At 41.8% G+C, this 18,196-nt stretch overlaps 1 protein-coding gene across 4 annotated transcripts in view; it reads left to right on the forward strand.

Moving 5' to 3' along the window:
- The first annotated feature begins 1,303 nt into the window (after window positions 1–1,303).
- The window catches only part of LOC117547462 (VPS10 domain-containing receptor SorCS1), a 235,697-nt gene continuing 218,804 nt past the window's right edge, over window positions 1,304–18,196 (forward strand). For all 4 annotated transcript variants that reach the window (XR_004569193.1, XM_034218221.1, XM_034218222.1 and 1 more), the window contains exon 1: window positions 1,304–2,064. Coding sequence is in view for 3 of the 4 variants with exons in the window: in XM_034218221.1 (XP_034074112.1) it covers window positions 1,432–2,064 (633 nt within the window). In the remaining variant the exon portion in view is untranslated. The remainder of the gene's footprint in view (window positions 2,065–18,196) is intronic.

The following is an 18,196-nucleotide window of genomic DNA, read 5'->3' on the forward strand; positions in this document are numbered from 1 at the left end:
TTGAATCTGTTGATTAGTCTTCTCATATTTGTAAGGCCTCAATTTGTCCACCCCCCTCCTAACATCACTAGAATTCATCATTTAAGGTGTTATTTTTCAAAAATGTTCTTCCCGGGGAGAACCTCATAATGATTCATATTTAATTCAAAGGTATGATTATGGTAAAACACTCTCAGGAAATAACTCCTCACTCTAACAACTATGGGATAATAAATGTGGCAGAATGTGCAGCGCTGAGCTGTCATCACCACAGATGGGTCATTGAGAACATATGACACTAGTCTTAAAACCAATGTGTCATATCCAGCAGACAGTAAAGAATATGAGCAAGTTGTAAAAAGATGCATGACAATCCTTTAATCTTAATTTGAAGCAGCCTATAGAAAAAAAGACTCCCCCCTCGAGGCCCATTTGGCTCGTTTTATTTGCCTTCTCTGCTGTGAACTAGGAATGTGCCAGCTGGTTTAGTAGCTGTGACCATTTGTATATCCCGTTGTGCTCATCAGCAATCACCATAACCTCCAGTCATTAAATACAGAGAGCTGCAAGGCTGATATTAAAGAGATGAACTTCTGGCCTTGTTATTTCCCAATCGTTCCCACCGCCTAAGACTTGTGGCCTGCTTGTCGAGACAGGCAAACATGATGTCCCCTTTTTAACTGACTACTTAAAAATGCATTATTTGGTCCAGACTACATGTTTCATATTAATCGTTTTGGTCGGTGCGCAATAAATGCAAAGCCTTCATATGATCCTTGAGGGACGCCGGATCGGTTACGAAATTGCGCATGGATAGAGATGTGTTGTGTAAAATCTTGTGCTCCTTTGTGGGCTGTTGAATTCTTTATTGCTGTTTAATAAGTCATAGAAGCTACCATCCCTGACACTGCACTTAATTGAAAACATATTAATATGTTACAGCAAGCCCCCTGAAAGGATTGAATCCAAAAAGGATCAGCTCAAATTATCCAGTTTCATTTGGTAAATTAAGCGATCTACTTCCCCTGAAGAAAGGCAGCTGATAAAATATGCTCAGGAGAAGAACAAAATACCAGTATAAGCTTCTCAAAAAATAAATGTGCCTGTGAAGAGAAATAAAAGAGCAGCATAACAAAATGACTACACTACTGACTGCTTTAATTATAGCTGAGCATATGGTGGACTATACAAATATGGAGAAAGTCAGTCCAACATATCCTCCATCTCTCAGACCTCAGCTCCTCCCCTATTCATGCGGGGCTTCATTTAATCAAATCCTTCAACTTGGACCACTTTTTTTTACACCACACTGCATTTGAGCACCGCCACAACTTGCAGCAGCACTTCCTCTTCCCACATCCGAGTGGCAATTTACACCCATACAGGCAGGAGAGAAGAGTGGAGGATAAAAAGGACTTCTTACATCCTCTGCATCTTTCTCTGCCGCCAGCAATGGAGAAGGAGCTCATATTTAGCCCAAAGTGGCACCTTGCGTTTTGCTTTTTGATTTTGATGATGTTCCAAGCCGCCGAAGCGGAGATAACTTGCAGGTCTTGCCAGTCTGGAAATAAGTGGCGCGCTCGGGAATTAATGCTACAATTCGACACGAGTGAGTCCGCAACAGGATTAAAGAGAGAGGTTGTTGGACAGGGAGACGGTGCAGGGAGATCTGCAAGTGCGGAAAGTGTGCGGTTCCCCTGTGCAGCTGGCTCCGTTGAATGCGCTCCAGCTCCAGCGGAACACACGGAGCCGAGACGGAATATAGACGCAAAAAACAAAAATGTGGAGAGCGTGAAAATGAAAGTTTCCAATGTCAAAACGAGTCAGGAGAGCAGCCCGGGTTTGACTTTTAGCAGAAAGCGCGCCAGGAGGAGCAGTGATGACGGGGAGGAAATCACATCCCCAGCCCAGAGTCAGGACCCGGGAGAGGGCGCACGCAGAGTTCCGCGCTGGAGCGGAGAGGACCGGAGAGGAGCCGGCACTCCGAGGCACGACGAGCTGAAAGTTGACAGCACAACGTTCGCCTTGACCGGGGACTCCTCTCACAACCAGGCTATGGTGCACTGGTCCGGCCAGAACAGCAGTGTAAGTGACTTCTTATGTCCACTTTAAGCATCACTGGACACAATCCCCCTAGAGCATGTGCGCGTATGTTTGTCCGTCAGGTGGGCACGAGCCACCAGGAGAGAGTAATCTGTGTCTGATGGAAAAAATGTGTGTGTGAGAAAGAGAGAGTCCACACTAATTGTTATCATAATGTGTCTAACACTAAACATGTATTTTACCACACGAGAGGTAAAATACTTAGGGTTTCAGAAAGATATTATTCCCACGACCATAAAGCCTTTATTTTATTATGAAACCTTTACATATAGAGCAATGGCTTACAAATGGTTAACTATTTTACCACATGAGAGGTAAGTTTCAGAAATATATGAAGCATTTATTCTATCATGAGGCTTTTAAATATAGAGCCATGGCTTCAAAACTATTTTCACCAGATTGAGTCATATTCTCATGTTATTAAGCCCTATCTTTCTTGAGTGAAATGGCTTCCTCTGGGAATTTTCAGAATGAAATTGTAAAATGTTTCAATTTTTTCCCCTGTAATTTCAATACATTCAAAATTATACTGGTCTTGTCATGGCTTTTATTATTTGAGTTGTAAAGAGAGACGGTGGGGGTTTAGTTCACTTCAGGAGCTTCTTCAGTGCGAGCAGCTGAACCGATGTCAGGCTGAAGCTGTTCATGTTGATCACGGAGCGTCTCTGACCAGAGGGGAGGATTCTCAAGTAGCTGCAGGTTATGGGAGAGGTTAAGCAATTCCAGCCGTCCCTCCTTCCTCCTCTAAAGCCAGGTTTCCTCTGCCAAAGGGCTGAATCACCTGCCTGCTTCCTGGCCTCTTTGCTAGAGGGTGTGAGGTTCTTTCATTTAATTGCAGCAATGGGGAGATGAGGGGTTCTTTTATCAGGTGCTCAGACTCAAGAGTTGTTAGTGCAGATGCAAAGAGCTGGTTGTGACATGCAATATCCTTCATCTACCAAAAGCAGAGCGAAATGTGACACATCGTAACTTTTTTTGTCAATCAAACAGTACAACATTTAGAGATAGAGAGCAAATCCTCATGAGGTAAAGATGTCCTTCACCTGAGTTCATCTCCAACAGAGGGTTGGAACATGGATATTATGTATAAATCACAAATTGAATAGGATAAAGACTGCAAAATATTCGAGTCGCAGGAAGCAAAATATTTGCGAAAGACTAAATATGTGTTAAAGTACCATTTTGCATTGTGGAGCTGCAAAACATCCCGTACTGATCCTCTTTAAAAATCACACCATGATGATATGCATATTTTGACAATGATAATCAGGGCAATGATGCTAAAATGATCAAAATCAAAGAAGCTTTATTGGCAAAAAGACAATATTGCCAAAGCACATTGTACAAGGTGGTACAACAGAAAACATTAAGCAATCATGTTACTTCAATTAATGCAATTCAAATTCAAGGAAAGAAACATAACTGATGGAGGATATCATCATCCAAATAGAAGTTATGATTATAAAATGTGTGGTCAATCAATGCTCTTACACATTTGTCAGCCCTGTATGATTTAAGTTTGCATTAAAGTGCATATAGTTATTATTATTAATTCTGATGGAAACTGTTTTTTAATTTTGGGAAACCTGTGCCTTTATTGAAGTGATGGAGGAAAGGGTGACACAGAGGGGCTGATGGCAGCACATGGTCCCAGGCCAGGTTGGACTCCCACTTTTAGCCCGTCTTCTTGAAGCATTAATGTGAAGCGTCTTCCCCAACACTGTTGCTGGTATTCTGCACGGTGCCATCCATGGCCCTACACATTTGATCACTTGTGGTACCTGCTCCGCTGCCTTTTAATGCAGCATTTTGTGCATTCTTCAAAAGACAACAAGTGTTCGCTGTAGGAGGCGAAGAGAAAGCTTTTTCTTGTGTTGGATCTGAGCATGAATACATGCTTTCTGTTGAATCTCATGCGATAATCTCAGCCTAAATGCATTTTGAGATTATTGCTTTTAACTTTAATTAACATGGGAAGAAGAAAGTCAGTGGGCAGTAAAGCACTGGAGCACAGTTCAAATGTATTCGTTTGCTGCGAGCGCTGATATCTCAACACTTCTCTTCTTAAAACATAATTACCACAGAGTGAGAATCAAAGGGAAGAATATGGATAAAACATTTATTTTAGCCCAGAAAATGTGCGGCCCTGATTTTTTTTAATTTTGTTAACGTTTGTCCTCAAACTATTCTCTGTGAGTCAATGTCCTTACTGTTCCACCGCTCAATGTAACACCCACAGCACTTAGCCCTGTCTGTAACAAAGCCAATTACAGTCAAACACGTATCACCAGCTCCCATGCCCTCCACTCCCCCACTGACTGAAACTCTATCTATCTCTCAGGTGTTTCCGCATTGACAAACTACTGTAGCTCACGACAAAAAGTGACCTTACAGAGGAGGCAAAAAATCCTGAAAATGTCAGAAAAATGCACAATTTCCATGCTTATTTCCTTTTTCTGCCAATTTATGTTTACGCTCCAAACAAAACAGTCATTAATATTGAATAGCCCTGTTTGATTTTGTGATGGGAATAGATGCTACTTGTGTAACTAGGAAACAATTTGCCCCTATTCTTTCAGTCGACACAAACAGCTTACTCGAGGCGTGCGAGAATAGAGCATGCTAGTGTCGCTGCTATAAGCAAGAACAGACGTCCTCGCTCTTTACAATCTGAGCCGCTGTATAAATAAACAGATGACTCCACAACATGCCACGGAGTAAACGTGAAGAAGATACAGATAAGGATTTGCGGCTCTTAATATTTAACCTTAAATGCATTTACAAAGCAGATCTTTTAACCGCCCGCATTACTGGGAGCATGAATGTCACATTGCATCTGAGGGTGTAATTATGACTCATAGTAGGGAAAGATGTATTATGAGTAAAAATACATACACACAGCAGCTGAATGGAGTAGTAAATGATGGGAACATAATAGGCCAGGCATGCAGATTGGAGACGTAGACACTGCAGGCTTCACTCAATTAGCAGCGCCCTGTATTTGTGCTTGCAATATTAATTTAAATGAAAGTATTGGAGCAAAAACAAGAAAGTAAAAAAAAAACCTTAATTTTCCAATTTCACTTTGGGGAATGTTTTCTGATCATGACTTTTAAAATACAAATGTATGTAAGTAGCCTAAATAAAAACCAAAGAGGCAGTACGTCTAGCTATAATATATCAATCTTTATTTTAACCCTAATTCTTCCAGTAATCCCCATTATTTTAGAAAAGTAATCTCATCTACATTTGTATAACTATAAGGGAACATCACTACCTTTTTTTGTTTCCTGATTACATCATTCCGTTTCATTTAATCATTTACTCCCAATGCCTGCTTGTACTACATTAGGAAATGTCCCAATGGAAATAATTATCAATGTTTTTTTGTGCTATTCCTTTCAGGATTTACCCTGTAATTTTGGATAGAATAAATGTTGTATTGGAATCCACTTTAGGATGGTTCCTTTGTTCTGTCTACTGCTTCTGCTACTGATTTCCCTTCAGTCTCTTTAAAACCATTTGACAGCGCTCAGAGAACTGAATGCGTTGTACTCAACTGTATAGATAAAAAAAATGGGTGTGACAAAGTAAAATTATTTCATAAAAAGTACAACATCCAGCTGTTAAAGAACTACAGACAATAGCCTAATACAGTAGAGGTGTTACTCAAGGGATAACATTTATTATGATAGCCAGAAAGGCCTGAGCGGAGACTAGTGTCATAATAATTGGAATGTTCAATGGTGGAAGAAGTCCCTTTACTTAAGTAAAAGTATACTACAGTGTAGAAATACTCAGTTACAAGTACAACCCTTGCATTTATTGTTTGTTACCTAACTGAAAGTACAGAATCATTAGCATCAGAATATACTCAAAGTACCACATCTAAGTAGTAATAATGCAGTACGGCAATTTTCGGAATAATAGCTTTCATATCACTGGGTTATAATAAGAGATCCATTAATGTGTATACAGTTGCTGAACTCAAAGTAGGGTTTGAGTTAGTATGTCAATCTGTAATCCGGTCTGGTTCAGAAAATAAAGTCACTCCTGAGCATGTCTCCCTTAAAACACAGTGGACTAAAAGACGCAACAGCAATACTGAAATCCCAAACTTCAAGAAATCATTGTCATGAAAATGTTAATTTAAATTAGGGTTAGTAATTCAATCTGCAACTGGTCCCAAAAATCAAGTCACTATTGTGCCTGTATTTGAATTTTTTTTTTATATTGACCTTTTCATCTTTTCACATCTCTCCGTCAGAATTATACATGGCCACTGTTTTCCATTCAACTCCTATCTTCAATTATGGAAACAAAGAGAAATACATCTGATCAAACAAATACCCGCTGAGTTCTTACTGGCAGATTCTGAGAAAAAGGTTAAAGTCAAAGAGCAGTCTCACCGTGGGGCCCGCTGGCATATTGCTCAGATGGATATACAATATGCACCCGGACACTGTTATTTACATTATGAAATGTCAGCCATTTAGAACCATGTTCTGTCACTCAGGTGGATTCTGTCATATCGCCCATCAGTCGTAGAAGTTTACGCTTGAGCTTTGATGGTTCCAGAAACGTTTTATTGGACATGTCCGTCTGGAACATGAGGCATGTCAATAAGAAATTAAACAGAAAACATTTTTTGTTGGATTCCAATGCTCAGTCTGTAGGGACTTGGCATTGGAACCTGAGGGTCGTGGGTTCAAGTCCCACATCAGACCAAGTTAAAGTTCCCTTGAGCTAGGCACTAGCCCCCAGCACTGCTCCCCGGGCCCCCCATTTCTCCCAATATCGGTGATATGATTAAAAAGGAAATCATCCGAATCCTCCATTTCAATTTAATATATCAAAAGATTTTCTCAAAAATGAATGAACAGTCTCTCACACGGTGCTCTTTGAAGCGTTGTGAGAAACAGACTCACATCTGCCGTCTCACACCAACTCTCGAGGTGTTGAGGAGATCTATTTCAGGTTGTGTATGCGTTTTGATAGCCATGGCAGTGCCCAATTTACCGCAAACTAAATATTCATTTTACAAATGTTGCATATCTCCTCTGTAGTGGAGTTCTCTCCACACCATCAAGCCTTCATGATCTGCTCATTTCCAGACACCTGAGGGTTGTTAATGCCACATGGAGGCGTAGGACGAGTTATAAGTCAAACATAATCACAACCTGCTCATCCAAGATGGCAGGAATCAGACGTGTCATTTGGAACAGACATATGCTCAACTGACAATCGGGGAAAGTGGTTTCTACTTATGTTGATGCAGCCCCTCCAGAGAAAGATATTTTCTATTTTATGGTATGTAAGACTTGAGTGGAGGGTTACAGCGTAAATGACCTGCAAAATCGTTTGGCATTGTACTTGACTATTAGTTGTTGAGAGGAAATACTTTTATTTAAACAGTTATTTGGGCCTGTCACTTTTAGATATTTGTTTAGGTGGGAAGAAACCAGCATATGGTGTGTTTTTGTTAAAATTGAATTTTATGAATACTATCGTTAGGCCTGTCGCGATAATCAATACATTGACTTATCGTACAATACATAAAAATGGACTCGATAACTTTTCTGAGCTCGATAAATTGCTGTTTACATGCGTGTTTGTTTACATAAGGATGTGACCAGAATTTTAGCCAGGCGCGCTGTGAGGGGCTCACACACAGCCAAGTCAGGAAACTCTGCGTGGAACAGTGTAGCAGCCAAATTAATAATAACAAGCAGGAGACAACGTGTGGCTTACTCAAGAGGAATTTGAAGTTAAATGGAATTGGTTGCAAAACCTAATACCACATCTCCGGTGTGGGAATATTTTGGATTTAAGCCAAATCAACGAGGCGAACCTACGGACTTGAATGGGACGGGCGGTGTGTCGCATTTGTTTAAAAAAGTTAGCAACAAAAGCTAGCAATACGACCAACCTTAAACTGCACCTGAAACACACAACCACTCCATTCCATTTCCCCAGCTGGGAGCAAACATGGCAGCTGGAGATGGAGAGCCCCCACCTTCCCGACAGTTTGCAATCAAAGATGCATTTGCCCGACGATGCAAACATGCTGGTGTTCCTTGCTCGAAATCTTTGAAATACAGATTTGGATATGGCCTGTTGAGGCATCTGGGTCTTTGTATGGACAGTGGACTGTACACTTGACTGTTGTTTTAAGGAGGTTTTTTTTGCTTCTGAGACAATGTGTGCTCATATTTATTTATATATATATATAAATAAATATGAGCACACATTGTATGACTTGTGTTGTGTGACTTGTATATATATATGTGAATTGTGTGACTTGTATATATATATATATATATATATATATATATATATATATATATGAGAGAGAGAGCTCTGTTTTCCAGCCTGGGTCTATTTAATTGATTGTTTTGGTTGTGTGTGATTTAATTAATTTGTTATAATTGAATTTGTTTTATTTATTATATATCATTTATATATTTGAATATTATTTCACATTTCATTTGCAATGTTGAATGTTCAATCAAAAGTTCTGTTTGAAAGGATGTACTTAAATTATTATTATATATTATCATTATGTCAGTGGTCTAAAATGGTCTTTAAACGGTGTTATCGTTTATGTTATCGTTTATCGCAATAATTTCTGGAAAAATGTATCGTCCAACTAAATTAATTATCGTGACAGGCCTAACTATCGTACCACAAACACTCTGTAGATTATGTTTTCAGTTGTTTTAAATATGCCTAATGAGTCACGTGTTGATGTAAACAGTCACACATTTTGGATGCAAGTGATTGGGCGTATTTATTTTAGACGTACAACACTCAGTTTATATGCTTAAACTTCTGTCTATCCCTTTTTAAATAATGGAGAAAAAAACAGAAAATCGAAATCTTAACAAAGATTAGTTATTTTAATTATAGATAAAAGGTTTACTATACACTCTTGAGCCATCAATATGTTCATGTGGGGCTTAGATTTGGTCACATTTGATCCATTTACCTGACAAGGACTTTATTTGAAAGTTCTGCATCTCTTATTTTCTTTTCTTAAATCTGTTCTCCCTCTTGTTCCTTTCTCTACGCTCACATGCACCTCCTTGTGTCCTGGCCACATCGTCCCGTGTAACAATTCCAATGTAAGCTTCCGAATCAGGTTGCGAACATTCCGTTGCAACACGAGCGGAGTCTAATCTATGCGGTTCAGACCTGTAACTCAACACATCCTGCTAAGAGGAGAGAATACAGGGGGAAAAAAGCAGAATAGAAACACTGAAAAAAAATAAACATAACCATAGCGACTGTGTGGGCTAAGCGGTCCTTGGGGTACATGCCCAGGAGTGATCAAGCAGGCGGACGCTGTGATGCTTCAATAAGCAGCGTTTACTTGCTATCAGCCTGCCCGTAAACAAACTAGCTTCCCAGTTCTGCTTTCCTTTTAGAAGCTTAAAATCCCATGAGAAACTGTCACAAATAAGTCATTATTCCCTTTAATTTAAAGTTATATGCCGTAAAACCAGGGCCGGCCCTCGGCATAGGCAGTATAGGTGAATGCTAAGGGCGCATCAATCCATAGGGGCGGCGAAAATTGGGGGGAAAAAAAAAAAAAGTTTTTTAATTTCATAACAACAGAATTTCCCGATTTTGGATCAACAAAGTACATCTTATTATCTTATACTAACAGAACTACGCCTATATTGCGTACAGCGCCCATAAACTATGGCACACACCCCCCCCCAAAATCAAGTTGAACTGCCCCAGCAAAAACCAGAGGTTTATGTGAAATTGTTCTTTTTTTGAAATAATGGTTTTAGTGTGCAATTATAGATTTTAATTTTATATTTGTGTTAATTTAAAATAAATCAAACTCCCAAAAAACGTACACAGCTTCTGTGTGCTTTTATTAACATTGGAATTTACTGTGTAAGCGGCCGCGGGGGTGAGAGCTTCAGAGAGCTCTCTCCTGAAAGACTGAGCGGCTCTGATAACCTCAGATCAGTGAGGTAAAGGCACACCTTTATATGATCATTATAGTTATAAACAAATAAGAGAATAGGTGAAAAACAGGTATAAAATACTATATGACAGTACAAAAAAGTTGTTATTAATAAACAAGAATACAGTTTGAAAGGGGAGTGATTTGTAAAATATCCATAAAGAAAAATAAAATCTACTTACAGTTCTGTTTCATATGGGTGTTGAGAGATGTATCCATAGATTTTCTAATGTTGCTCTCAAAGTGCACCAGATTGATGCTTTCAACTTCAATATTACACAATATACACCACAACCATGCACGCGCGAGTCATAGTAAGTGTAAGTGCCTGCAGTTGTCTTTAGAGGATTCAAAGCCTCCCTATAGGCATGACAGAAATATACACTCTTTGGGGCACTCTCAGTCAAGCCTGTGAGGCTTCAGGTACACACTTTATTTTGTGCCCTTAGGTGCTTCTGAGGGAATCGTTCCTCTTGCTTTCACCTTTATGTTTCTCCCTCTTATGGTCTTTTTCAATCGTGCAATGACAACATTTCCACTTGTGTAATTGTTCACCGCCCACTCACTCTGTGGCCTCTTCAATTTACAGTAAGTGGGGAGAATTTATCTTGTGGTGTACTCACATGAATTAATTCACCAGCAGCAGGGAGAACCTCATGAAGGGGACTGGAGGTTTATGAGTTACTAGTTCATTGGTTGCCTTTTTAGCAAACATGTTGGCATTGCATGGACAACTAGTGATGGAAAGTAGCGGTCTGAACAAGTTTTTATCAGATTGTTTGATTCGAAAGTTAGAATAATGTATCCTAATTAAAAAAGCTTGAAGGTGTGTGTAAAGCTGCATTCACATGATATGCGATTTTCTCTTTGCTTATTGGGAAATGCGGTGAAAACAGGACGTTTAGTTTTGTTTCTTGGTTACCTCCCTGCTACCTTGCGGCGCTACAAACAGCTGTCTGGTATCATGTTAATGCAGCTTTGGGGGCGCTGGTTAGATGATATTTGATCATCTAAAAAAATCACTTTGTAGCATACTAATGCTTTGGGTGAGGCTCAATGAACAAATTCTAACCTAGCCTTGTGTTAGTGCTACGTCTTTGTTTGGCTTGGATTTTATAATTTGTTGCTGTGCGGTTCAAATATTTCAGACTTTCACCTTATTTGTTGGTGTCGTTCAAATAATGCAGCACAATGAGTGGACAGTTGTGTTTGCCAACACCTGTAAGTAGGGATGGGTATCGAGAACCGGTACTAAGTCAGTACCGGTACCTGATTGGACGGTATTTGTATACCGTTAAGCAGCGGTGCTACTATCGGTATATGAATTACGCTACTTCCTTAGTTTAAACAATTCTGGTTGGTTGGGAACCCTCATCCCATGTGACGAATCCGGTTTGAGTACCACTCTGATTGGCCACTGTGAATGCCACTCGTCATCTCTCCTAACAGCGCTCTTATTATTATGAGACTCCCGGGGGCAGACCATAGGGGCAGACGCAACATATTTCACAGGGTTGCCAACTCTCACGCATCTGTCGTGTGACACACGCTTTCACTCTCAATCTCACGCTCTCACGCTGCCCAAACTATTCTCACGCCAAAAACAAGATTTTTTGGTTGGTTATTTACAATGTTGAGTTGATAGCTGCTCAAGCTGTCGATCCGCCCCCACCACTCTTAACAACGTTAACAGACAGCAGAGCAGTGGGAGCCGGTTGGTCAACCCCCGACCCGTATTGCGCATGCGCAGATCTAAGATCCAGTAGAAATGATAAAGAAGTAAAAGTCTGCTGCTTATTGTTCTACTCGGCCAAAATAGAGAGAGAGTGTGTTAATTAATATATTTGGCAGTTTGGAGTAAGTCTGTACATTTGTTTGTGTGTGTGTGTTTCATGTATAGGCCTCTCACGATAATTAATTTTGTTGGATACATTTTCCCGGAAATTATTGCGATAAACGATAATATTGTCGGCACCGTTGTATGACCATTTTAGACCACTGACATAATGATAATATATAATAATAATTCATGTACATCCTTTCAAACTGCTAGTCACATCCTCATGTACATTAAATGGCAATTTATCGAGTTCATTTTTATTTATCGTACGATAAGTCAATTAATTGCTTATCGCGACAGGCACACAATAAAACAGTGGAAACAAACATGTGTTTGACTTTCATTAGTGAATGAAAACTTTTGTGCCCTTTATAGTCTGTGTCCAATATTGTATATATATATATATATATATATATATATATAATATTGGACATATATATATATAAATATATATAATATATATATATATATAAATAGATATGAAGCTATATATTAGATATTATAATATTAAATATAATATATATATATATATTATCACTATATATAATATATATATATATATATATAAATATATATAATATATATATTATATATATATAAATATATATAATATATATATATATATATATATTATATATATATATATAATATATATATATATATATATATATATCCTATATATATGCTAAGGTCCCGCTACTGACACGATAGCAGTCATTTAGTGCGCATATGTGTAATTAAACCCATGATATCAAAATCTCACTCCAGGAAGGTACCCAAAGTTGGCAACCCTGATCTTGCAAGAAACAGCTGCTCAAGGCTTCTTAACATTTAACAACCTATTAATGATGCATACTAACTTAATGGGAGAAAACTCAGCTAACAGACGATATTAACCATTTTACCTACACGGAACAGAAGTCCAACACCAAGAGTCTAAAATCAACACTTAGCAAAACGGGCTAACGGGGCTAACGGCTACTTTAGCACATCACTGGCAAAAGCGATATTTTCTACGTCATTTTATCAGCACAAACAACATATCACATGAAAGCTGAGATTCCACAGATTCCATTCGTATACGTCTCATCAGTGTACGACCAAAACTCACTGAACTAGCAGCCAGGAAAGAGCAAGAAAATAACTTCACTTTACATAGCCATGATGATAATTATCTTTGCTGTTTTGTGATCAAAAGTTGTGTTCAAGGGCATACAAACGGTTAATCCAATGTCTCTGTGTAACTTAAAAATGATTACTGATAATCCATCATTACTATTATAAATAATAAACGCAATAAACGGATTATAATGGTTAGCCGACCGGAGCTTCCGGTTTAGGAGGTGCTCACGCAGCGTCTCGTTTTAACTGAATAATGGTCATGTTTACATGGATTTATGAAGTGCTGCTAATTACCGCCCCCCTCTTCCAGAGACACACTGTCAAACACACTCATGCCTTCTTGGTCACCCCAGTCTCACGGCATTTTGTGTTATAGTCACAACATTTAATCTATTGATTCGTGTTCACCAACATGATTTTCCCCTTTTTTTCGTGTCACACAACGATTTTAAAAGCAATGTATTTCTATTGGTAGTATGTTTCATGCCTGCACCACGTCTTTTTGTCCGTTCCGGTCTTGAAAGACCGGAAGCTGTGTGGTTCATAAAAACATGTTCTTACTCAATATCAAGCCACGATTATTGTTTTTATTTTAAATTGTATAATGTCAGACTTTTTTTTGCCGTCCGTGAGGAATAGAAATGGGGCTTAGAGCCTCAGAATACTGAAATCTGTATTTTTTGTAATCTTTTTTTCCTTCCAATTTGTTATTCTTTTCTAAAGAACACACTGTTATTTACTCAACAATAACACACAATTATCCTTGTTTATATTTATTTGTTTGATTCTACAATCTCTGGCTTTGTTGCCGTTCCTCAGGAACTGAATTTCAAAATAAAGTCACCGGAAACTAGGGATGGGTATCGTTTGAAATTTATCGATTCCGATTTCGATTCCGGTTCTGCTTATCGATTCCGGTTCTTATCGATTCCCCGTTTCGATTCCAAAATTGTAAAATAAAGAGGTCAAACGTTTAGATAACAAAAATATATTTATTCTTAAAAGCTTTAACTGAAATTGTTACTAAAAAATATACATGCAATACAAATGTATTGCACAATAGCTGTGCTTTATTTTAACTGAGCTATGCCTGTGGCAAGCTATTAACAGGCATTACACTTTGCCTTTTATTTTTATTTTTTAGTGTAGTGGAGCCTCACTTCAGAGTGTTTACCGCGACCTATCTTTGGTGTTATGAAGTGACTGAGCTCGTGAAATGTCTACGGGAGGGAGGGGGAGCATCGCTGCGGGGCAACTGTGGACCTCTGTCGCCTGTCAGCGCAATTTATATGATGCCGTTTAAAAAAATGAAGGGCGGTGCCGGCCGTCAGCGTACCGAGCCGGCCGTCAACGGCCCGCTGACGACCGGCCGTTCTGTGATTCTCCAGGTCCGCCCTGTATTCCACCGGGTCACCGCAGCACCGCGGTGCAGACGGACCCGCTGGAATACAGGGTCTACCGCGTTTAGGAACCGTTAAGCAGAACCGAAATTGTGTATTTTGTATGGGTACCCGGTACCCGGCATTTTCTTATCGGTTCTCATCTGGAACCGAGTTTCGGTTCCCAACCCTACCGGAAACCAACGTAGGCCTATGAGGGACATTTCGAGCATCATTGCGATACACAGCCACTGAACTGATTACCCAAGATCCTCAGCTATGGTTTAAGCGCGGTGATTGGATGATTTGCAATGCACGTTGGGATATGGTGTTTATGCAATTTGAAATCCAAAAAACATTTTGGAGTTTAGGATGGCCGAAGACACTACAGTACCCATAATCCTCAGCTATCGTTTGGGACTACAGTCCCGTTGCTTGACAAACCCAGTGATTAATCTTCAATCTCTGGGATTGGATGTTGGAGTGCCAAGGTTACACCGAGCGTCAGACAACTCTTTGAAATGGAATGAAACCCACGGCAGACTTTCCAAAACTGGACTCGAATGGGTCCAGCCCCACTCCACTACATTTATTTTAGTTACTTTGCAGATTCTGATTAATGATGTGAAATATATACAACCCTTGAAGCAGACTTTAGTTACACCTGAGTAGTGTTGTTACGATTGTCTTAAATGTAATTATTGTGCTTTATTTCACACCAGAACCACCACTTTTAAACAATGAGAACAATAAACAAAATAAATGACAATAATTCGTATTAAATAAAATTAAGCATCATCTCAAACAACTTTTTTGTTTTATAAAATATAATCTTTTTTATATTTTATTAACATTTATAGTACAGTAATATAAATAATTATTGACAAAATGTATATTGCAGATGTTAGCCACATTGGTAAGTTAGCTAAACATTTATCATTGCCATTAATTGCCTCGTTTGTCACAAAATAAATTACACTGGTTTGACTTAGATTTGAGGGCATGGGCATGTTATCATGCATGTTATCTATCACATTCGCTAACCTGTCTGTCTTTAAATTCTTTAAACAGCTCTGGATGCCGGTTGGCGGGTGCTTAGCCAAGTTTGATGTGTTGGCTCCCTTGGTTTGCAGGGATCTAAAACATTTCTCACAGACAGGCCTCGTGGTGTCCGTAGGCTTGCCCTCACTGTCAGAGATATAGCTCAAATACCTCCAAATGTCGCTTCTGCCGTCTTTTTTGTCAACAAGCCGAGGCGCAGCGGCAGTTGCACTCCCACTTGCAGCTATGCTTCTCGTTCTCATTCATAACACTCCGTTCGATGTCTCACTATGGGATGCGCCTCATCGCGGAGCAAACAGAAGCATCAATCTCATTACGCCAATCCTGATTGGCTGGAGATCTTGACGTCAGCGTCAGGGAAATCACCCCCTATAAGTAGCTTGCGCCACAACGCATGCGCCATTCAAACACCTCTTCTCGCTTCAGAGCACATCTCTATGGTAGCCGGACAAGCTTCACGGTCCACAGACTGAACCCAAATATCCATTTCGGTCGACGGGCGCTTGCCGGCTACTCCTTCTGCTTCGCAGGAAGACGGTCATTACTAACGCTAGTTATTGTTGAAATCGACCTCGCCGCTCTCTTTCCCCGGAAAGTAAGCTAGGTCTGATTTTTTCAAGCTAGCGTTAGCTTGCTCCCTCACTACCGACACCACGGTAGCGAGGAAGTCTTTTATTTTCTCTTCCCCACGGAGGAGGAAAGGATTAAAAGGAGCATACTGCCACACCAGTCAGTATTCTCTGGGAATAACAGACCCACACCGTCCTTTTCTCCGGATTAAGGACAGGGTGGTTACCTCTTTTTCTCCCAACCTACCTGTTGAGAGCGGGTCCTCTCCACGCCACGAGACGAACAAGATGGACGCCCCTCTCCCTCACACCAGAGGAGTCAGGGACTCGGTGGCTCGACTCTGCGGCTGAGGGTTGAAGATCTCGGGCACAGACACACACCAGGTCTGCTCGTCCTGCCTCGGGCTGGAACACGCCCGAGGCGCTATCGACAACCCCGGCTCGTGCGGACATTGTGTCCGCTTCACCGTAAAGAGCCTCCGCCGACGGCTAGCACGCCAAGCTAGCCTGTCGGAGCAGGAAACCCCCCATGTCCTCTGACCTGCCGGCCGGCAGTCAAGACGCGGGGGCATCTGCCACAGAGAGTGAACCCCTCTCCATGTCGGTCTGGGGCTCAGTATCTGCGATGGCCGCAGAACCGGATTCCCGCGCCCTGGCAGGCCGGGACCCGGTGGCGGCAAGACACGCGGGAACGGGACCCCACGCTTTACCGAGCTGGGGCTCCCAGTTAGACCTCACCATGGTCTCACCCGCGGAGGATGTCCTCGAGCTGGATTACGACGAGGACGAAGAGGACGCCTCGGTGTTCCTCCTGTCCGAGTCGGATGAACATGAAGAGGACATCTTCATGTCATCGGCTCAGGCTGCAAAGCCTGGAGCGAGGGCTGCTCTCCCAGACGATAGCATACCAGCTTCGCCCTGTCTGAGTATGGACCTGCAGGCCGTGTGCAAACGCGCTGCGGCCAGACTCGACATCCCGTGGCCTGAAATGGCCAAGGAGACCTCCAGGTCCCGCTACGAAGGGAAACATTTTCCCCAAGCAGCGCGGACAAAGAGACAACTCCTTCCGGTCTTCCCGGAGATGTTGGATGAGGTGTCGGTCTCGTGGAGAGACCGGCCCTTCAGCAACAAGGTCCCAATCCAGGGTGCCTCCTCCCTAGACTGTGACGGAATGGAGAAGCTCGGCCTGCTCCGCATACCGCCCATGGAACCGCTGGTAGCAGCCCACCTCCTACCGAGGATGGGCCCGTCACCAAGCAGGAACCCCACGCTGCCGGCAAAGTCGGACCGATTTCAGTCGACAATGACTGAATGGTCCTACAAAGCCGCAGCGTTGTCCGCCAGGGCCCTGAATGTGGCCTCGCTGCTAACCGCTTACCAAGCGGAGCTCTGCGAGGACCTGTCGGGTAACCCGGGTGCAGCCACTCTGGATGAGATGGCGGCGGTCACAGACATCTGTCTCCGTGTCCAACGCTGCGCCGTCCAGGCCACGGGTAAGGCAATGGGGATCATGGTGGTGCAGGAAAGAGCAAGATGGCTCAACCTCACCAACCTCCCAGACCGGGAAAAGGAGGATGTGCTGGATATGCCCATCGTTCCCGAGGGAATTTTCGGCTCCGCTCTTGCTTCCATGCAAAGGAGGTGTGAGTCGAAAAAGAGGGAGGACGAGGCACTCCACCTCTGCCTCCCTCGAAGGGTCCAGCCGCTGCCTTCGCAGCAGCAGTCCTTCGCCCAAGCTGCCTTGAACCCTGCTCGGTTTAAAACACCGAAAAACGCAGAGGTCGCAGCCCGCCCCGAGTCCCCAGCCCAGGCTGGAGACGAGGGCGAGCTGGCCCAGAAAATATCCGGTTCCGGCTGCAGCTCAGGCGCAGCCAACCCAGAATTTCGGCCAGCAGGCGAGGAAGAAGAAGCGAGCGGCGTGACAGCCCCTCCTTCTCCCCTCCGTGACAGAGCTGGAAGTCCACGGTTCCCCAGCTCTAATGTGTTCCCGCCGCCTCGAGAGATGCCTCAACACCATCCTCAAGTCCGCAAAAACACATGTCACAAATCTGTTTGTTCCTCTGTCATTAAACATTTGCCGCTGACGCATCCAGGCTTCAGGCCGAGGGCGCAGCTCAAAAAAATGATAAGAAAAACAATAAAAACCAATAAACAGCCTGCC

The sequence above is a fragment of the Gymnodraco acuticeps genome, unplaced genomic scaffold (assembly GCF_902827175.1).
Source record: "Gymnodraco acuticeps unplaced genomic scaffold, fGymAcu1.1, whole genome shotgun sequence".
Taxonomy (NCBI): domain Eukaryota; kingdom Metazoa; phylum Chordata; class Actinopteri; order Perciformes; family Bathydraconidae; genus Gymnodraco; species Gymnodraco acuticeps.